The sequence below is a fragment of the Panthera pardus genome, unplaced genomic scaffold, assembly GCF_024362965.1.
Source record: "Panthera pardus isolate Hobbes unplaced genomic scaffold, ASM2436296v1 HiC_scaffold_13, whole genome shotgun sequence".
Classification (NCBI taxonomy): domain Eukaryota; kingdom Metazoa; phylum Chordata; class Mammalia; order Carnivora; family Felidae; genus Panthera; species Panthera pardus.
The window spans coordinates 6,519,105-6,542,388 of record NW_026526688.1 but is presented as its reverse complement, the minus strand read 5'-3'; the positions used below and the strand labels follow the sequence as shown (position 1 = coordinate 6,542,388).

Sequence of the window (23,284 nt, the reverse complement as noted above, 5' to 3'; positions counted from 1 at the left end):
CAGACTGCCGCCCTCCTCAGCTGTCTCTGATTCCTAGTGTCCTAGGAATTTTGCTGCAATGTGTTAAATCCTCACTCAAAAAAACTGGAATGACACAGTAAAAAAACAAAACACAAACAAAAAACAAAAACAAAAGAAAAAAAAAGCCACAACCTGATCGATGCTGGGAAAGATGTCAGTGCCTTTTTTCAAATGAGCATAAATAGATCATGGCCAGTGGATTTACTTAAAAAATAAAAAGAGGAAGACGTTTATCCAGAAAAATAAAACCACTTAACTCCAAAAAAAAGAAAAGTTTTCAAAAATTGGAAAATCACTCTTAATGAAGACCAGAATCGAAGCGCAGCTCCAGACCAAACTGCTGTGGTTTGACAGCCATTGTATATTATATTATTTCCCTACATAGACTCATCACTGATACATTAACTAAATCTTAACTCATGTCCAAAAGCCACAAAAGCACATGCCAAAATCTATGTGAAATGCCTCATATTTTATTTTTTTAACAAAGTCCATAAGAATGCCTCATTGATTATGAGTTGTGGTTTTATCTGTCACACTTCTAATTTAACCCCTTTCCTTCTCAATAATGCTGTTTTTATTTCTTCTTCTTTTTCTTTTTTTTTTTTTTAGCGACTAAAGTATCCTGGGATAATAATATCCATTAATTTATATCCCTAATAATATTTGGAAAGGACTAACTTTAAAAATGAGTACAAAAGACTTGAACAGACTTGACAAAAGGAGCAGTAATAAATATCTTACGAGGTAGAGAGGATGATCGTTCCTCCAGAGAAGACAAGAAAAACCTGCTTGGGGAAACCACCCACATTTACAGTGAAACCTAGCCTTTTTGGACAAACATGTGCAGCTATGCATTTCTCTGTGCGAATGATCTAGCCGATCCTAGGAGCATAACAAATGAGACAGCTTGTCCCCTGTTCACACATCTCTCTGATGTCAGTGGAAACAAGCCGTAAGATCTGCAGGCCTCCCCCTGCTTCCTCTCTTTGGTTCCGTCTTTGGCTTCATCCCGAGGCCGCAGCAGTTCCAGGAGATACATCCAGCCATAACAAAGGTCTGAGGAGCAGGGAAGCATTTCTTCCCAGGGCTATCTCGAGTGAGAAAACACTTTTTTTTTTCCAGAAACCTCCCAGTAAGACTTCCCTTCGCATCTCATTGGGCAGAAGTGAGTCATATTCCCAAACTAATTACTGGTAAGAGGACCAGAATGAGCGTAATTAGCCTGGACTAATGGTCTGAGGGTAGAGTGGATGTGGGGGAGGTGGGGGGGAGGTGGAGGCAGAGAGGTGGCAGGAAGGCACGAACACGTATGCACCAGCCTGGCTGCGTGGCACAGAGAAAGCATTTTCTCTAGGGACACAGGACTGTGCGTGTTTCACTCATCGGCAGCTTCCGGTACTCACAAGAATCCATTTGGTTGCTTTTTTTGTTGTTGTTTTTTAAACATAAAGATTCAGATTTGCTACTTCAGCAAATTACTTTGCTGGCATTTCTGCATATCTGAAAGAGGTTAATCTGATTATTGCTCAACTTAGGTTGAAGCTACCCCGGTTTACTATCATTTGGTGTTGTTACCAAGCCTCCCTTAGAAACTGTTTCTAACCGTTTGCATCTGGAACGCGCATCTCTTGTTTGCCCGGCATATAAGATGCTTACAGGCAGACCATAAGCACAATTCTTCAAGTGTCCCCATCAAGTGTCTCCCAGACCTCTCCCGGTGGGGAGAGCACTATGCTGGCCTCTACCGTTACACAGTCCCTGGTGACCACAGATGGCGCAGGAGGATATGATTTGGAGCCATCCTGACTGTCCCTCACTGTCACGACCTCCAGTGCAAAACAAAGCACACATTTTTATAATGCATGCAGAATCAGTCATTCTGGATTGAACGCAGAAAACACATTAAACAAAAGGTGGCACTCTTTGAAGCTTCTTTTTAAATGTTTTTATATAAATATTGTTTCTCCTATAACAAGGAAAAAAAATAATAACATGCTCATGGAGCTGAAAGCATTGCCACACCACCATCGCGAGGCAGCTGGTTGTCGGCTTTGCAAAGTTAACACCTGCTGCGGGGGGGGGGGGGGGGGGGGCGGCGACACCTGTCATAACGGGTGCATTCCTACCACCGCCACCTCTGCGTACACTGTGCCAAGAGTGAGATATCCAAGCCATTACAGATCATTTATACACCTGCGTTAGAAATCGGGGGCACCTGCAATCTCTGTAAACTCACCTATCAAAGGGTCTGCCCTCCAAAGCCCTACACAGGACATGAGGCCCTATCTTACCGCATACAGCAGATCTGAACAATGGGTAATTATTTATGGGGACATTCATAAAGGGTGTCATCCTCGAGGAAGTGTGGCAATTCCCCTAAGCGAGTAATAACAACATACGCGTGCTGAATTTTCAAGAAACAAAATAAATATCACCTGTCATTTGGATGAGTCACTGCTATTTCAACTTGAAAGTTAAACTTAAAAACAAAACAACCCGCGAGATTATATGCTTCCAGCCAAGTGCACTATCTGGTGGCAAACAGCCAAAGCCCTGGAATTCACTGCAAATTGTAAAAGTGCATTCATAAAATGTCAGAGTCTCCAGTAGAGCAGTGAAGCACTCATGCAGGGGGCCTCTTGGAGGAGACACACTATTAGAAAAAGTGATCCATTTTCAACAAAAAGTGGCTCAAACAGCTCATTTTCTTTATTCAAGAGGGCTTTGATGTCTCTCCAGCTCTCTCGTTCCCTGTCCCTGGACAGCCTGTCTAAACTGCACTTTAAGTCCTCTCTTCATCCCATCCTGCACCGATATCCTTCTACCTTCTCTCCACCGTAAGCTGCCTTCTTTAGAGAAGTCAGACAATGAGCTACAATTCCAAATCTACCACCTCCACAACAAAGGCATCATCAGAGCTCTCGGAAACACTCTATCTAGCACCTGCATGTGACAGCAAAATAGGAGAATCCATCTAAAAAGAGGTCATAGCATCCAAGAAGAGCAGCTCTTGGTAGTAACACTGAGCACGTTGCATGCAGCTTACATAGGTTCACTGGTACATCTCAGTTATGTTCAGATGGTTCTAAGGACAATAGGAAAGAAGGAAGGAAGGAAGGAAGGAAGGAAGGAAGGAAGGAAGGAAGGAAGGAAGAAAAAAGGAAGAAAGAAAAAAGAAAAAAGACAGAAGGAAACAGAAAAAAGGAAGAAGAAAAAAAGAAAGAAAAAGAAAAAGAGAAAGAAAGAAAGAAGGTAAGAAAAAGAAAGAGAAAGAAAGGAGGGGGGAAGGAAGGAAGGAAGGAAAGAAGAAAGAAAGAAAGAGAAAGAAACAAAGAAAGAAAGAAAGAAAGAAAGAAAGAAAGAAAGAAAGAAAGAAAAAGGAAGGAAGGAAAGAAGAAGGAAAGAAAGGAGACAGAAAGAAAAAAGACATACAGAAAGACAGAAAGAAAGAAAAAAGATAGGAAGAAAGAAAGAAAGAAGAAAGAAAGAAAGGAGGGGGAAGGAAGGAAAGAAGAAAGAGAAGAAAGAAAAAAGAAAAAAGAAAGAAAAAAGAAAGAAGAAAAGAAAGAAAAGAAAAGCAAGCAAAGTATTTGTTGGTAACTCAGAGGAAACAAATCACCAAAATGCAAATCACTGACTGTAAAACCCATGCTTCTAGCCCCCTGGGTGAGGGTGACAGGGGATGATTTCACACTAAAGGCCCAAAGACATGTAGCCCCATCTAACAGAGGTTCTCACCTAGGCAGGTGGCCATCATTTCAGAACCATGTAGGAGCTTTTAAAAAATATGCCAAGGGGCACCTGGGTGGCTCAGTCAATTAAACTTCCGACTTCGACTCAGGTCATGATCCCACAGCTCGTGGGTTTGAGCCTCGCGTCGGACTCTGTGCTGACAGCTCAAAGCCTGGAGCTTGCTTTGGATTCTGTGTCTCCCTCACTCCATTCCTCCCCTGTTCACACTCTGTCTCTCTCTCTCTCAAAAATAAATAAACATTAAATAAATAAATAAATAAATAAATAAATAAATAAATAGCCCAAATCTCCTTCCCCCTGTGCCCAGAGATCCTGTTTCAGCCCAGGCATGACTGTAGTCAATATATCCAGTAAGAGACCTTGTTTGGAACATCCTGGAAGTTAGAGGGCCATTTTAATTAAAGACACAGGGCAGTCTCAGGGGGGCGGGGGTAGGAAAGTGAGCTAGGAGAGGGACAGAGACCCAGTCTACTTTGAGTTACAGCTTCAAAACTAGGGACAGTCAATATGTGGGCATAATTGTCACCCACATTTGTGCTGGAAAAACTAGCTAACATTTAATAAGTGCCTCTACGTATCAGACATCATCTGCGTATTTCAACACATTTAATTAGCATAAAAATTTTGAGATTGACATTACTCTTATACCTGTTTTACGTAGGAGGAGGCAGAGGCACAGAAATATGAAGTAACTAATTCGACATGATAGAACCAACACGGAACAGAGCCGGGATTTGAACGCAGGTAGTCTAGCTCAGGAATCAACACTTTTAGCAAAAATGTGCTACAGTGCAAGACCTTCTTGCTTTCACTGATACAAAACCACCCTACAAGTTTAGGAAGACTATTCAAAACCAGATGAGGCACGTCATGATGCTTATGATACTGTGTGATAGCTAAAGGCACCAGAAATGGTATAACATGTTTACTCAAAAAGAAGGGGTTGGGGTGCCTGGGTGGCTCAGTTGGTTGAGCGTCCATCTCGTGATTTCGGCTCAGGTCATGATCCCACGGTTGTGGGACCGAGCCCTGTGTCGGGCTCCACGCTGGGCATGGAGATTCTCTCTCTCCCTCCCTCTCTCTGCCCCTCCCCCTGCTCACTCACACTAGCTCTAAAATGAGAAGCAGAAGGAAAATGAAGGCAACCCTTATTTACTCGGCAAATCCTTACTGAACACCTATTTTGTATGTGGTACTGAGTATTAAGAGATGAATAGGACACAGTCTGTGTCCTAAAGGGACCATACCCTGGTAAAAATGTGAGAACAAGCGATTATTAGAACATACACAAGCTATGATTCGTCATCTGTTCTCTATTCTATTTTAGAAACGTGTAGAAATTAAAGCATTTAATCTGGTGTGTAGTGTCTTTTCTCCTTCCTCCTCCTCCTCTTCCTCCTCTTCTTCGTCCTCTTCTTCCTCTTATTCTCCTCCCTCTCCTCCTCTTCTTCTTCCTCTTCTTCCTCTTATTCTCCTCCCTCTCCTCCTCCTCCTCCTTCTTCTCCTTCATCTCCTCCTTCTACCACTGTCAACATGAGTATGCTTGTATAATCTGAGGTATTGGGCCTTCATTTCCCTCTAGCCTCCAAGCTTACGAAAGCCACTATAACCATTTCTGTGCTTTGACCCCAGCTTTCCCTCTCATGGGAAGAGGTGGCTCTGAAATGAGGTTTTAAAACACAGCCACTTGTGAAAAGCCATCCAGTTGATGACTTACCTTGAAACATTTTGTGGGGCGCCTGCGTGGCTCAGTCACTTACGCATCCAACTCTTGATTTGGGCTCAGGTCAGGATCTCGCAGTTTGGGAGATCAAGCCCCGCATTGGACTCTGTGCTGACAGCGTGGAGCCTGCCTGGGATCCTCTCTCTATCGCTCTCTAGCCCCCCCCGCCGGTCACACTCTTTCTCTCCTTCTCTCAAAATAAATAAACATTTAAAAAACAAGAAAAATTTTGCTGAGGATAATAATCAATATTTTAAACAACAAAAAGAAAAATGACAGAAGTAGTCATTCTGTCAAATGGCTGATGTTTGTTTGTTTGCTTGTATCTTGTCAGCTTTATGGATTATTCACAATAGGGAGGTTGTTCTGAACTGCTCATTCTACCATTCCTGAAAATAATGGGTACATTTTAACAGCCACTGAAAAACAACAACAACAACAACAAACATATTCTAAGTAGAGACACTTTATTCTAGTAGTCAGAATAAACAAAAAAACTTTGAAAAAAAGAATGTCATATATGTTTACCACAGTACTAGCATTCATCTTACATTTAGCTTCTTCAGAATCTATGTTTGACTATGCTAAACAAACAACAGAGAAAACAGATTAAGATTGGTCTTAGCATGTTATATTTCTCCCATCTTTTCAGATGGAGAAATACGTCTCCTTGTCAATAACCTACATATTGTAAGACTAGAGAGGTAATGAGAGATTGCTTAACTGGATTCTCAAAATAAAAAAAGGTTTAACAAATTTATAAACATATTTAAAGTAATAAATCTACAAAAGATAGTTTCCCACTGATTTAAAAAGTGACTTCTCCCACTAAAAATGGGTACTAAACCAAAAACTTCCAATGAAATTTATTGTTCTGAGGTTCTATAATTCTTTATTGAATTATTTTTGTTTTCATTATTTAAGAGGTGTTTTCGTGTGTCTTTTGCAAGCACTGACTTGAATGTTCATCTTAAAAATCCTTTCTGTTCATTTAGTCTCTCACTGCTCTTTTCTCAGAGTAGGATTTATCCTGTCTCTACTTACAACAGGTTTGTTGTTGTTGTTGTTGTTGTTGTTGTGTTTAATGGCTGTTAAAATTCACTCATTTTCAGGAATGGTAGAGTGAGCAGTTCAGAACAATCTACCCACTGTGAATAATCAGTAAAGCTGACAAAATGCAAGCAAACAGGCAAACATCTGCTATTTGAAAACACAGCTGACCTGGTACAACAGTGAATTATAGAAAGAGACACCTTCAGAGTTGAACCAGCATCTGAAGGCCATTTTCCCCTGGCAGGTAGTTGGCCTCATAGTTAGAAGTTCAACTTCAAATAATCTCAATTCTTTATAAGAAGATCAACCAAAAGTAGCCAGGCACATTAGAAGAACACAAGACTGAAAACAAAGAAAAACAACAGAAAACAAAGAAACTAAATGTAGCCAGAAAATGGAGTTATCTGGTAGAGACTTCAAAATAAATATGTCTATAGTGCTTAAAGAAATAAAAGACAAGATTAATAATTTTGGCAGAAAACTCGAAAAGTTCTATCCCCTCTCCACCTTGACAGCACAGATGGGAGCAGGGTCTGGCACCCTAGCCAGCCTACCACCTCAATGGCCCCCAGGTCGCTAACCCACACCAGGGCCAAGCCGTCCCACCTGGGTGGCCCCAGGGCAGCACACACTGAGACATCCCTAGTCAGCACTCACTATAGCTCCAGCCATCTCACCAAAGTGATATGGGCACAAAGCACCCAGAACACTCCAGGCCCTTACTCTAGCTCTAGATGATGTGCTAGGGCACTCTTGGCACAGAAAAATCTGGGCCACCCCAGCCCACACCTGCCGCAGCCCCGGCCACCCTATTAGGGTGCTGCCTGTGCTGAGCACCCTGGTACATCACGGCATGCACCCACTTCAGCTTCAGCTGTCCTAGAAGGGTATTCTGTGTGCAGACATACCTGGGACAGTCCTGGACCACACCCACTTTAGCTCTGGCCATCCAACTAGGCCAGCCCCAAGCACAGAGTGCCTCAAGACCCCCAGTCCATGCCAGCCACAGCTCAAGCCAGCCAGGCAAAGTCACCAGGCACATATAGCCTACACAGGGACGACCAAACACTAGATAATTCTTTCAAGTTTAGAAGCACCTCTCCCACCTAATTCATAGAAACAAACACACAGAAAGTCATGTGAAATGGGGAGACAGAGGAATAGGCTCTAAACAAAAGAACAAGAAAAAACTCAGAAAAAGAACTAAATGAAATAGAGATAACCAATCTACCTGATAAAGAGTTGGAAGTAATGGTCATAAAAATGCTCACCATAATAGAGAGAAGAGTAGATGAACATATCAGGAACTTCAACAAGGAGACAGCAAACATCAAATAGAGTAAATCAGAGCTGAAGAATACATAACCAAAATAAACAGTACAGTAGAGAGAATCAATGGTAGATTTTAGAGGATGCAGAAGAACACATCAGTGATCAGGAAGACAGGGTAATGGAAAACTTCCAACTTCAACAGCAAAAAGAAAATAATAAGTAAAAGATGAGGACAGGTTCAAGAATCTCCTGGACAACTTCAATCAAACACTTTTGCAAGATAGGGATCCCAGAAGGAGACGAGAGAGAGAAAAGGGAAAAGAAAATTACTTGAAGAAATAAGTGAAAACTTCCCTAACCTGGGGAAGAAAACAGATATCAAAGTTCAGGAAGCACAGAGTTGGTCCTGTGAAGATGAATCCAAGGAAGTCCACACCATGACAATAATAAAAATGCCAAAGATTAAAGATAAAGATATCATTTTAAAACCAGCAAGAGAGAAGAAGCTAGTAACATACAAGGGAAACCCCATAAAACTATCAACTAATTTTTCAGCAGAAAATTTGCAGGCCAGAAGGAATGGCATGATACATTTGAAGCACTCAAAGGAAAAAACTACAATGAAGAATACTCTACCCAGCAAGGTTAACATTCAGAATTGAAGAAGAGATACAGAGATTCCCAGACAATTAAAAGTTAAAGGAGCTCACCACCACCAAACTGGCCTTACAGGAAGTGTTAAAAGGATTTCTTTAAATGGAAAAGGAAAGGCCACAATTAGAAGAAAATCGGGAAAGGAAGACATTTCATGAGTAAAAGCAAACACACAGTAAAGGTAATCACTTATAAAGCTAGTATGAAGGTTAAAAGACCTAAGTAGTAAAATCAATGATCTAGAAGATTAGTTCAGGAGACTCACAAATAAAAAGATATAAAATATGGTAACATATACATGAAACATGGAGAAGAGTAACAAAAATAAAGTTCTTTTAGAAAGTGGTCAAACCTAAGTGATCATTAACTTAATACAGACTGCTATATACTTAGAATGTTATATATGAACTTCATGGTAACCATAAACCAAAACCTATAATAGAAAAACAAAAAATTAAGACAGTAAAGCATAACACTAAAGAAAGTCATCAATCACAAGGAAAGAGAGAAAGAGAAGAAGGGAATAGAGAAAATCTACAAAAACAACTAGAAAACAATGAACAAAATGGCAATTAGTATGTAAGTATCAATAATTAAGTGTAAATGGTCTAAATGCTCCAATCAAAAAACACAGAGTGACAGAATGGATTAAAAAAATAAGACCCACCTATAGTCTCCTTACAAGAGATTCACTTCAGACCTAAAGACATATACAGACAGAAACTGAAAGGATGGAAAAAGACATCCCATGCAAATGGAAATGGACCAAAAAAAAAAAAGCCAGGGTACCAATACTTGTATCAGACAAAATAGACTTTAAAACAAAGACTGTTGGGGCACCTGGGTGGCTCAGTCGGTTGAGAGACTGACTTCGACTCAGGTCATGATCTCATGGTTTGTGAGTTCAAGCCCCGCGTCGGGCTCTCTGCTGGCAGCTCAGAGCCTGGAGCCTGCTTCTGATTCTGTGTCTCCCTCTCTCTCTGCCCCTGCCTCACTCATGCTCTCTCTCTGTCTCAGAAATAAACAAACATTAAAAAAAAAAAAAACAAAACAAAAAAAAAAACAAACAAAGACTGTAACAAGAGACAAAGAAGGGCATTACATAATGATAAAGGGAACAACCCAACAAGAAAATATCAAGTGTAAATATCTACACACCCATTATAGGAGCACATAAATACATAAAACAAGTATTAACAGACTTAAAGAGAGAAATAGACAGTAATATAATAATAGGGACTTTAACACCCCACTTACATCAATGGATAGATCATCTAGGCAGAAAATCAATAAGAAAACACATTAGACCAGATGATCTTAAAAGATATATACAGAGCATTCTATCCAGAAACAATAGAATACACATTCTTTCTAAGTCCACATGGCCCATTCTCCAAGAAAGATCACATGTTAGGTCACAAAAAAGTCTCAATAAATTTAAGACGACCAAAATCATACCATGCATCTTTTCTGACTACAATAGTATAAAACTAAAAATCAATTACAAGAAAAAAAACTGGGAAAAAAACACATATATGCTATTAAACAACCAATGGGTCAAACAAAAAATTGAAGAGGAAATAAAAAAATAAATGGAGACAAATGAAAATGAAAACACAATGGTCCAAAATCTTTGGAATGAAGCAAAAGGAGTTCTAAAAGAGAAATATATAGTGATACAGGCCCATCTTAAGAAATAAGAAAAATGTCAAATAAAGAATCAAAACTTATACCTAAAGGAACTAGAAAATAATCAAACATAGCTAAAAGTTAGTGCGAGGAAGGAAATAATAAAGATCTGAGCAGAAATAAATAAAATAGAAAACTAAAAAATAGAAACGATTAATAAAAACAAAAGCTGGTTCTTTGAAAAACTTAACAAAATTGATAAAACTTTAGCAAGACTCACCAAGTAAAAAAGAGAGAGGACCCAAATAAAAAAAGTCACAAATGCAAGAGAAGTAACGACCACACCACAGAAACAGAAAGGATTATAGGAGACTACTACGAGAAATAATACCAATAAACTGGACAATATAGAAGACATGGGTAAATTTCTAGGAACATATAACCTTCCAAAACTGAATCTAGAAGAAGAAAATCTAAACAGATCAATTACTAGTAATGAAATTAAACTAATAATCAAAAAACTCCCAATAAACTAAAGTCGAGCACCGGATAGATTCACAGGTAAATTCTACCAAAGCTTTAAAGAACAGTTAATACCTATTCTCCTCAAACTACTCTAAAAAATAAAAGAGGAATGAAAGCTTCCAAATACATTCTATGAAGCCTGAATTACTCTCATACCAAATGCAAAGATACTACAGAAAAAGGAAACTATGGGGCAGTATCCCTGATGAACACAGATGCAAAAATTCTCAACAAAATATTAGCAAACCAAATTCAATAATACATTAAAAGGATTATTCACCATGATCGAGTGGGATTTATTCTGGGGATGTAAGGATGGTTTTGTATTTGCAAACCAATCAACATGATGATAAACCACATTAAAAACAACAAAAAGAATAAAAACCATACGATCATCTCAATAGATGTAGTAAAAGCATTTGACAAAATGAACATCCATTCATGATAAAAACTCTCAACAAAATGGGTTTAGAGGAAACATACCTCAACATAATAAAGGCCATATAGGACAAATCCACAGCTAACATCATACTCAATGGTGAAAAACTGAGAGCTTTTTATCTAAGATCAGAAACAAGACAAAGAAGTCCTCTCTCATTACTTTCATTCAACATAGTACTGGAAGTCCGTGACACAGCAATCAGACAAGAAAAAGAAATAAAAGTCATCCTAAGTAGTAAGGAAAAAGTACAATTGTTGCTATTTATAGATGACATTATACAATACACAGGCAACCCTAAAGACTCCACCAAAAAATTTTAGATGTAATAAATGAATTCAGTAAAGTTGCAGGATACAAAACTAATACACAAAACTCAGTTTCATTTCTATATACTAATTAAAAAGTATCAGAAAGAGAAATGAAGAAAACAATCCCATTTATAACTGCACCAAAAAGAATAAAATACCTAGGAATAAACTTAGCCAAGGAGGTGAAAGACCTATACTCCAAAATCTATAAAACACTGATGAAAGAAATTGAAGACGGGGCACCTGGGTGGCTCAGTCGGTTGGGCATCTGACTTCTGCTCAGGTTATGATCTCACAGCTCATGAGTTAAGCTCCACATTGGGCTCTGTGCTGACAGCTCAGAGATTCTGTTTTTCTGTCTCTCTCTGCCCCTCCCCTGCTTGTGCTCTCTTTTCTCTCAAAAATAAACATTAAAAAATTAAAAAAAAAAAGAAATTGAAAACATAAGTAAATGGAAAAATATACCATGCTCATGGATAGAATTAATATTGTTAAAATGTCCACAGTACCCAAAGCAATATAGATACAATGAAATTTCTATCAAAATACCAATAGCATTTTTCACAGAAGTAGAACAAATAATCCTAAATTTTGTATAGAATCAAAAAAGACCCCAAATAAACAAAGCAATCTTGAGAAAGAACAAAGTTGGAGCTATCACAATCCCAAATATCAAGGTATACTACTAAACTATAATAATAAAAACAGTATGGTACTAGTACAAAAATAGATACATAAATCCAAAGGAAAGGATAAGGGGCCTAGATATACACCGACACTTATAAGGTCAATTAATCTACAACAAAAGAGGAAAGAATATACAGTGAGGTAAAAGCAGTATTTTCAATAAACGGTGCTGGGAAAACTGGATAGTTACATGCAAAAAAATGAAACTGGACCACCTTCTAACACACATACACCAAAATAAACTCAAAATGGATTAAAGACCTAAACGTGAGACCTGAAATGATAAAACTCCTAGAAGAAAACATAGGCAGTAATTTCTCTGATACTGGCCATGGCAACATTTTTTTAGATATGTCTCCTAAGGCAAGGGAAACAAAAGCAAAAATAATCTAATGAGACTGCACCCAAATAAAAAGCTTTTATGTAGCAAAGGCATTGATCAACAAAGTGAAAAGGCAACCTACTGAATGGGAGAAGATATTTCCAAATGATATATCTGATAAGGGATTAATATCCAAAAATATAAAGAACTTACACAACTAAACATCAAAAAACAATAATGATAATCTAATTTAAAAACAGAAGAGGACCCGAATAGACATTTCTCCAAAGACATACAGATGGCCAACAGATGCATGAAAAGATGCTCAAGATCTCTCATCATCAGGGAAATGCAAATCAAAACCACAAGGAGATATCACCTCACACCTGTCAGATGGCTAGAATCAAAAAGAGAAGAAACAACAAGTGTTGGCAAACATGTGAGAAAAAAAGGAATCCTCTTGCACAGTGGATGCAAACTAGTGCAACCACTATGGAAAACAGTATGGAGGTTCCTCGAAAAATTTAAAAATAGAAATACCATATGATCTAGTATTTACCCCCCCCAAAGAAAAAACCCAGAAACACTAACTTGAAAAGATTTATGCATCCCTAGGTTTATTGTAGCATGATTTACAATAGCCAAATTATGGAAGCAATCCAAACGTCATTGATAGATGAATGTATAAAGAAGATATGGTCTGTGTGCACACACACACACACACACACACAAATGGTATATTACTCAGGCATAAAAAAGAATGACATCTTGCCATTTGCAACAACATGGTTCAATCTAAAGAGTATGATGTTAAATGAAATAAGTCAGACAAAGACAAATACCATATGATTTCAATTATATGTGGAATCTAAAAATCAAAATTAACTAAACAAACAAAAGCAGAAACGGACCCATAAATACAGAGAACAAACAGGTGGCTGCTAAAGGGGAGAAGGTGGGAGACAGGCAAAATGGGTGAAGGAGAGTGGGAGATACAGGCTTCCCATTATGAAAGGAGTAGGTCACGGGGTCGAAAGGTGTAGTTCAAGGAATAGAAGCAACGGTAGCCAGTAATCTTGTGTGGTGACCGGCGGTAGCTAGGCGAGCACAGCATAAGGTGTAGACGTCTCAAATCACCATGCGGTACACCTGGAACTAATGCTTCAGGGAAATAAACATTGTGTGTCAACTTTTCTTCAATAAAAAAAGACCAAAATATAATTTTTTTTTCAAAATATAAATTTTTAAAAAATTATATAAAAAATAAAGATTTTCTTTTTTAACATTTTTTTTTGAGACAGAGAGAGACAGAGCATGAATGAGGGAGGGTCAGAGAGAGAGGGAGACACAGAATCCGAAGCAGGCTCCAGGCTCTGAGCTGTCAGCACAGAGCCCGACGCGGGGCTCGAACTCACAGACTGTGAGATCATGACCCGAGTTGAAATCAGATGCTTAACCGACTGAGCCACCCAGGCGCCCCCAAAATAAAGATTTTCAAAACAAAAGTTGGAACAAGCATGAACGAGTAGCGTAAGTAAACGTACTAAACTATTTTTGTTCCTGAGCCTGTCAGTTGAAGGAATGCATATATCATTCTGTATTTTGTTTCCCCTTGTGACCACTTACTTGTTTTATTAACACCCATGACAGTGACGCCACCTGACATTCGCCACTTGTGTGGCACTTATCCCTCACACACAATAACGCTGGGAGGGAAGTCACACAGGTGCGGTTTAAAGCGAGAGGCTTTGTGAGAACCAAAGGGACAAGGCTCCCACCCAGCATGCATGTCTCAACCCCATGTTCTCCAACAGCCCCCATTCGCGAGGTAAGGTGATCAGCAGGTAGGAGCCAGGCAAGGTCAGATGTCTGAAATATTAACTTCCATAGTGGGCAAATAAGGAAGTGAAACCTGGGATCAGACAGGGTGAAGTATTATTATGGTAATAGGTAACCAACATTTACTGGGCACTTTTATGGTTTGTTTTTTTTTTTTTTAAATGCAGGCCTAATACCGAGTAAGAGATGAGTAGGGGGGCGCCTGGGTGGCTCAGTCGGTTGAGCGTCCGACTTCGACTCAGGTCATGATCTCGCAGTTTGCGAGTTCAAGCCCTGGGTCAGGCTCTGTGCTGACGGCTCAGAGCCTGGAGTCTGCTTCGGATTCTGTGTCTCCGTCTCTCTCTGCCCCTCCCCTGCTCATGCTCTGTCTCTCCCTGTCTCAAAAATAAATAAAAAACATTTAAAAAAAAAAAAAAAAAAGAGAGAGAGATGAGTAGGTACCAAGTAAAGATGGGTTATCTTTCTCTAACAAGATATCCATGGAAGAGTAAAATGTCGGTAACCAGTATCATAAAGTGTGGTGGTCTAACGTAGGGGCGTACAGAGATTGCCATGGAACACTTCCAAAGGAACAGGGCATAAATACTAGTGCATGCGTCAATAAATATCAGTTGAATAAACGTCAAACCAAAAGGAAAAGGTTAATGGCCCTGCCACAATTAGGAAGGAGACAAGGACGCAGGGAAACAAACATAAATGCAGCCACAGGGCCACCAGCTCTCTACGAAGGCACAGTCACGGGAGGCAACGCGTTGGGGCAGGTACAAAAAGTTGTAACAGGTGCAGGGACAGTGGCTACAGCCAGAGCTCAGGGAGTCAGATGTGTGGTGTCACATCCACTACTCACATGCATGCGAGACGACCTCGACAACTTCTCTCCCTACAAGTCTATTGTTCTCTCTACCTGTCGTGTGGTTCCTTTCTGTTTGGGGAGTCCATTTCTTTTTTTTTTTTTTTTTTTTTTTTTTTCTGAGACAAACCAGAAAGCATCAGTAAAGAAAACAAAGTTTCTACCACTTATACCAGACTTTCATGGAACCTGTGTAGTTTGAAACTTCTTTAACCATTACCAATATAAGGAAAACATCACTGTTTCTATTCCTTGGGTCGAATTCGTCCCTCGTGTTTGGCCTCAATATTGGGATGCCTCTGTGCACGCTATGGGCTATCGCTGCTTCTTTTCAATTCGTTACTTGTTTATCAGGACAGTTTTCCTATCGTGTGGAAATCAGGTTTCACTAAACATGAGGCATAAGATAATGACTGACTAGTTTTAAATTTAAGCCAAAAGAGCAGATGCTGAAGAATCGAGACATTTTAAACCCTCCTTACATCATTCATCCCAGCAAACAGCGTGATGAGAAAGCTGTACACAGAGCAGAAGCTGGGTTCTACAGCTGAAGCACAAAAGAACGAGAACCTTTCACTCCGATGGCTTCCAATCAAACCCTGATTAGCTCACAAATGAATTCTGTTTTGGATTCTTCCCCTCCTGCCTCGTGAATGTTGATTCACATCATAAAACATCAATTGTTGGCACACCCCACACCCTCAGCCTGAGAGAAGCTGTTGGCATTTTCACAAGCAAGAAATGCATTGGCAAAGTGGTGGCAAAGCTTCTTCGACAACATTAGCTCTCTTTCCTGAATGTAACCAACGCTCTCATTTTTACTGCCAGAGTTTTCCAACATCCATCTGTATAATTAATGGTTTAAATAAAGCACAAGCTGGACAGACTAGTTTATGTGACATTAACCCAGAGTAGAACATTATGATGTAGTAGCATTGGAAAGTTTAAAATAATATTTTCACACACCAACCTTTTGGCCTCTCCCTCTTTTCTTTGATTTCTCATGAGGTCTGGCGAGATCCTGACAGCCCTCCAATGAGCCATCTAACACATCAGGCCTTGCTGGTCCGTTTTTAACACCTGGAACCCAAGAGGATTTGAAGATTAGTTAGAACTTCACACGGACTGAATACTAATGCAACTTAACCAAAATAAAAATTTAAAAATTAATTTATGCACACTGGTAACACCAAAGTACTATTCTCTTAAATAAACACTGCGTACGTCTTGCTCTTTGAAGGTCTATTTAGAATTCTCAGTTTATTCCACTACAATCTCCCAAGTGGAATTCACTTAACTCAAAGGTCAGGAATAATTTTGCCTGTCAGGTGACAATGTACCAGTTCTACGGTATCCCATCCATCCAGCAGGCGATGCAAGAACATGTCTGCCCACACCTTACGTACACACTATTCAAACTCCCAACTTGTGAACTTTTACAAACCCAAAGAAAGTAGTTCTCTATTAGAGGAAATAAGTATTCTTAGCTCTGGGGTCAGATTTACTCTAGAAAACAGTCTAGAGTACAGTGCAAAGCTTTAGGTTTCCATCTGCAAGTGACAGATGATTCTACACCCCACAAATGTCCACCTTAGACCAGCATCTTGCCATGAAGACACATAAACCAAAAAGATATTTATCAAGTGAAACTGATTTCATTAGATGCTAAACAGTGTAGAAATCCTACACAATGCACAATGAAGTGTGAAATGACTACTTGGAATTGCTACAACTTATAAGGTGCTCCTCTCCTCTCTTTCCTCCCAAAATAGTTCGCCTACTATGTGACTTAGTTGATATCTGGAAGGAAGACTAAAGAATACTAGCTACCACTTCTATGGTCTCAACAGGATAACACGTATAAAAGGCGAAAAGCAGCTTAGGGAACACTTATGTCCCAGCCACAGCCAAGTGATGGTAAGCCATCCCACACAACCCACCATCACCATCATCCAACTCATCAGTCATTGATGCTCTTATCAACAATGCCTAATCATCAGGGGTTGCCCACTGGAGAGGCACACTGATCCTTCTCTTAGGAAGCTTACAACCCAACAGACCAATGTCGATACTGAAAGCGAATATAAGGCAAAAACAATCTACATGCCATAAGAAGCAAAAATCATATAACGTGAGAATGACTGCTTTGCAAATATTTCAAATAAAATAAAAGGCTCTAATAAAACAGATGCGGTTGACTTTGGAGGGTCTGCTTTGAAAGTTTTAATCGTCTTTCAAAAATGGGATTCTAGCTGAGTGAAAACACATGCACAACAATGGTTAAATACTGTCTTGAACTCAAACTAATTGCTGTTATTTGCATCTTGAACCCTAAAAATGTTTTAAGGTCAGGTTCTGATCCACTTTGTACTAAACCCTAATACTAAATCCCTTTTGGAGACTGAAACCAATCACATGCGGACCCCACTAATCTCCTTGAAGATCTTCGGTATTTGAGGTATATTCCACTTCTTTCCCGGCAGGCTACAGACAGACGTTACTTGAGATGAATTAGCGGGCCATGTATTGTACAGTTTACAGTCTGCTCTAAGATCCAGCCATGCTAAGTTTCTTTCACTCATTTTGAAGGTAAGGGTATCTATCTATTTATGCATTACTTTCCGAGACACTCAACCACCACTTTTTGAGAACTTCTAACGCCTAGGGCAGGACATGGATACGATGTTTTTTAAGATCTAAGATTATGAGTAATTAGAATAGAATATTATTTGTATCCACCATTCAAATCGAAAGTTTACTCAGAGCAAGAGTATATGAAAATAAGAAAAGCAGAGGACTACAGATATAATTTGGAAGCCAATGCACCCCTGTTGTTGCACCACGAGTAAGTATGCTGCTTGCTAGAGTATCTATGTCAAAAAGATTGTGTTACAGCCACATGCCTCAGTGCTAGCCAAGAAACAGACTGTGAAGCATTTTGTAAACAAAGATCTAAAAAAATGGATCACGGACTTTTAAAACTTAAGGCTGATACTGCTAATGACACATTTTCATTTTCATACATCACATAGCAACAAAACGATACGAGTTCAGATCTTCCTCCCCTTAAGATGGGGTTACGTCCTGATAAATGCATTGCAAGTTGAAAAAACTGGAAGTCGAAATGCACTTAACACGCAGTCTACAGAACATCATAGCTTAGGCTACGCTTAGCCTAACCAGGCTCAGAACACTCAGCAAGAGGCTACATACAGCTGGACAATAGTATCTAACACACAGCAAGTGATGTGTTGACTCTTTCATGTAATTTAATGAATACTGTACTGGAAATGACAGAGAGAATGGCGGTATGAGGGGGTGGCCGTCAGTATGATGGCCATTGACCATCATGATTATGTGGCTGCCTGGGGGCTATGGCTCACTGTGCAGCGCCCAACGTCACAACAGAGTGTGCAAAGAGTTTCCTACTGCATATCCTCGCGGTACACTGCGACAGCCCCAGGAACAATGCAAATTCAAAACTCTAAGTACGGTTTCTACTGAATGTGTGTTGCTTTCACACAGTAGCAAAGTCAGAAGATTATTAAGTCAAATCATCCTGAGTTGGGAACAGGCCTGTCTGAGTTCTTGTGTGATTATGTAAAAGAACATTTTCACAAGCTCAGCTATGGCAAGTTGCTACTATGTTGTCTTTAAGGATGTTTCTGAAAAACCACAAGCAGCTGAAAGTGCAAAGTAATTGTAAAAGCTGGTAGAAGAGAGAGGCGGGTTGTTATTCCTTTCCACAGCCCAGCAGCATGTTTCCTTCCCAGCTTCCTGCTCTCCTGCCCGCCCACCCACCGCGACCCCCTCCCCCATGGCTCCCGCCATTTGCTCCAAAGCTGGTTTCTCAAGGAGGTCATCAGCTCTCCTCTCTCTCCCAAGGGTGGTCTGAGCACGCCCCACAGTCATCCACTACTCACGGTCCCAATTCCATGCCTCTTGCCAGGAGGCTTGATACACCCAACTGCCTAACAGACCTCTATCTTCAACGTCTCCGAGAAATTTCAATTAACACAACCCTGCGCCCTGTGTGACAAACGTTTTATCAGCCATCTACGTATCAAGGTTGTAAATCCTAGACTCCTGTCTCTCTCCTCACTGTCATCTCAACTTCATGACACAAGTGATTCACTTAGTTTTCAAAAAGTGATCAAATACAGAGAGAAGAGACCAGAACTTTTACTGTTAAGTTACACTGCCCGGATTTCAACAATTAGAAATTTGTTTGGGTCAGGGCGCCTGGGTGGCTCGGTGGGTTAAGTGTCCGACTCTTGGTTTTGGCTCAGATCACGATCTCACGGTTGGTGAGTTCGAGTCCTACATCGGGTTCTGTGCTGACAGCACGGAGCCTGCTTGGGATTCTCTTGTCTGACTCTTTCCTGCGCATGTTCTTTCTCTCTCAAAAAAAATAAAATAGAATAAATAAACATTAAAAAAAAGGGAATTTGTTTGGGTTAACAGTATCATCAAAATACAAACACACCAAGGAAGGTTGGAAAGTGAACTCATTCACTTCTCCGTGTGAATGAGTTAAGTCACTACCTCTGCTGCACCTATCGGGGTTAAGAGGTGGTTTTGATACTAAGTGAAAATAAAATCACTTTGGAGGCAGAACCAGGCTAAGGCAGCATAAGGACAAATGTATATAACCTAAGTGCTAGGAAAAGGAAAGAGATGAGAAAATGGATGTTGAGACAACCATTAAACTCCTTAGAAGAAACCTGGTCCATGTGGTGGTTGTGTGCAGGGTAGAGGCATAATAAGAGATATACCCTTACTTCCAACACCTAACCTCCTGCGAACTTTACTTTCCTACTTCCAAGACGCAAGACTAATTAATATTAGTACCAGTAGTACATCTAAGCACTCAGTATTGATACAAAACACTCTGCAAAATCAACTACATCGAAGATGAAAAGGCTTCTGAAGCCTTTTCTGGTTCTGATTCAAGAATCCATATATTGGACAGGTACAACCATACCCCTAAATCTGAACAATATCCCCCCAGGGAATTTCTTCTGAGTCTCTAAAATCTTAATATTATGAGTCATTTAAGAACAACCTGGAATGCAAAGTCTTAAGACTGTGGAAAGAGCCTTTGTTCAAAGACACCTAGGAAAAATCCTTTCCATATAGACTTCTGGGGTTTGGGATACATGCAAAATATTCATGTGTTCGACACAAAAAAAACCTCACAGTTTCTAACAAAAGAACATATATATTTTTTTCGTCCAATAAAACATCAAGTTCACTTTACAAATACAAAAACAAATCTAATCATGATCATCAAAAGATGTGAAATCTTTTCCTTTATAATCACTATGAAGATCATTAAAATTTATTAAAAATTTTTTTTAAATGTTTATTTATTTTTGAGAGAGACAGAGACAGAATGCGAGTGGGGGAGGGGCAGAGAGAGAGGGAGACACAGAATCCGAAGCAGGCTCCAGGCTCTGAGCTGTCAGCACAGAGCCTGATGCGGGGGTCGAACTCACAACCTGCGAGATCATGACCTGAGCCAAAGTTGGACGCTCAACCGACTGAGCCGCCCAGGCACCCCCATTAAAATTTATTTTAATATGTAAAGTAATGTTAATACCATATAGCCTTTCCCACAGGGAGTAATTTCTCCATCTTTTTAATTCCCTGATACTTGCATACAGATTATCTTGACTGTATCTTCCCTACTTGTCTTAGTTCCTTAAGGGAAAGGGATAGAACTTTACAGCAAACTTACTTCCCCTTGTATTTATCCCAGTATCTGGGACACAGTAGGTGAAGAGCAGTCATAATAAGGAATAAATGAATTGATGAAAAAAATCAAACAATCAACAGGTTGTAATCCCTTCCTTATGGCCAGCCTTTCTGTTAAGGCTGACTAACCCACATTGAGTGGTTGGGTTGCTTACCTCCAGTGAGTGTACTGGCAGGTCTGGGAGAGAGGGTTGAGAGAAACAGTCTTCTCAAAACATGTGTATTACTTGAATTGTCAAAAGGTGCAGTCATTACTCTTCAATTTAAAGTATTTAAGGGGCACCTGGGTGGCTCAGTTGGTTAAGTGCCCAACTGTTGGTTTCGCTCAGGTCATGATCTCGCAGTTCATGGGGTTCGAGCCCTGCGTTGGGCTCTGCACTGGCAGTGTGGAGCCTGCTCAGGATTCTCTCTCTCTCTCTCTCCCTCTCTCTCTCTCTCTGTCCCTCCCTCACTCTCTCCCTCCCTCTCTCAAAATAAATAAAATTTTAAAAAAATATTCAAGAAATACGTGTTTATGTATACCTATGTATTTGATACAATAGTAATTCACAATTTCTCTTGAATGAATACTCAGAATATGTGAAATATTGAATAATATCTAAATGCCTATGATTTGATGGGCTGAGTTCTTACTAGGTATATGTGAAATATTTTTAATTCAATTAAAAAAAATAGTATATCTCCTACTGATTCAATGAAATGTAAAATACATCAGTAAGATTATCAAACTTTCTCATTTGGTTGCAAAACATACCTGAAATAAAAAAACACTTCTCTACCTTAGGATTATGAATTATGAAGAAATACACAAAAATGTACCTTTTACAAATCACATAGCATTTCTGCCTCTAAACCCCATATTGAACCATATTAATCATTGTCTAAGCAGACACTACTATTCATTATGCTACTTTTTCCTTCAAAGTCAGGATGAAGCCTTGTAATTCCTTCCCAACCAAGAGGCAATGGCCCCGAACCAACTGAAGTCAGCACAGACACCATTTGTTATTTCCATCTCTGGGATTAATGCACTAAGACAGAACAGCGCTGTATTATGAAGGCTGTAGTGCGATTTAAAATATCTACTTCAGCAGGGACTGTACGATATGACGTATGTGTGCTAATTTACCTCCATCCAAACACCCACTCCAGTGGTCAGTTAACAGGTTAACAAATACCACACTCAAGAGACAACTCCTAGAAACCCTTCTGCCCAATTATTATTAGACCTTTTGCTAACTGGCAAAATAGATCAAAGAAATGAGTTATACTTGGTGGGGTCATCAGTTTGTCAATCAGCATAACCCTTTCTCTGGTTGAATCCATAGATTCAAGAAAACTGGACTGGCTAATATATTACAGGGGGTCCCCCCACCCATGCATGAATAGGGCGTAATAATCAAGCAAAAGCCACAGCTTGTGTTCCTGGGGGTGATAATATTCAAGACTTGGTCCCCTAAATGGCCGTATGACAAACCGCAGGGTCAAAGTAGATCTGGTGGCCTGATGCTGACGAGGTTACAGAAACGTCACCCTAGAATTTTGTAGGCGGCTCGTATGTATTTCAGGCAAGGTATGGAAGGTTCATCTGATGGACAAGACCGGTGAGTTTAGCATACAGTTTGCTTTGTGGACAGTTCTCCACCTACGTGCCAATAAACGTTCAATAAACGTCTGTGTGTCTGAGACGAGGAGTGCCAACTTTCACCAGCCTCCGACACTTGTATTACTTATGAAAAAGAATCCAATAGTTGTACGTGACCAAACTGCTGGGATATGGCACACGTCTGTAGTGACAGGTAAGATTTTTTTCAAGGACAGCAAAGAAGAAGGTTATCCATTGAACCAGTGGACAAGAGTGAAGGTGTGGCTACGAAAAGAATTTCCTTCCGCTTTTGCCAACGGCCATGTGGCCTCACTGGAACCCCCTGAGCCACCTTTGCCATTGAGAAACAAGTAGGAGCTGACCGTGAGCTACTTCAAGATGACCAGGCAGCTACTTGGCAATTGAAACCAATTTCGGGAGGTGGTCGGAAGGTCCGTGGTTAGCGGCGGCACGGCTGCTGGAAAGCCGTCTCAACAGGTGAGTCACGTCAGGCAGCTCTCTACACTTTCTGTCCGAAGTGAAAACGTTACGTGACATCTCCATCCCATGCAAATTCGACGTGGACAGAACTCCTGCACCTGAGCTGCACCTATTTCTGGGTTTTTTAGACCCTGATGCAAGAACAAAGGGAATTTATTTTGACGTCCACTCGACTGCACAACTGACAAGCTTCCACCTATCTTCGTTGGAAGTGACTAATTTGCTGTGTAAGACACACTAAAAGGCACGTATCAAGTGAAAAGTCTCACAGATTTCCATAAATGCCTTATATACGATGAATGTGCTTGATGAAAACCATCTGCTTATGGGCTGATATCAGTATCTGGCCGTACCTATCTG

The 23,284-nt window shown here is 40.0% G+C and overlaps 1 protein-coding gene across 4 annotated transcripts in view; it reads right to left on the bottom strand.

Annotated features, from left to right (window-relative positions):
• Positions 1 to 23,284, bottom strand: part of MCPH1 (microcephalin 1) — a 276,405-nt gene that overhangs the window by 188,640 nt on the left and 64,481 nt on the right. For all 4 annotated transcript variants that reach the window (XM_019428034.2, XM_019428035.2, XM_019428032.2 and 1 more), the window contains one exon: positions 16,052 to 16,161. In XM_019428034.2, the coding sequence (XP_019283579.2) occupies positions 16,052 to 16,161 (110 nt within the window). The remainder of the gene's footprint in view (positions 1 to 16,051; positions 16,162 to 23,284) is intronic.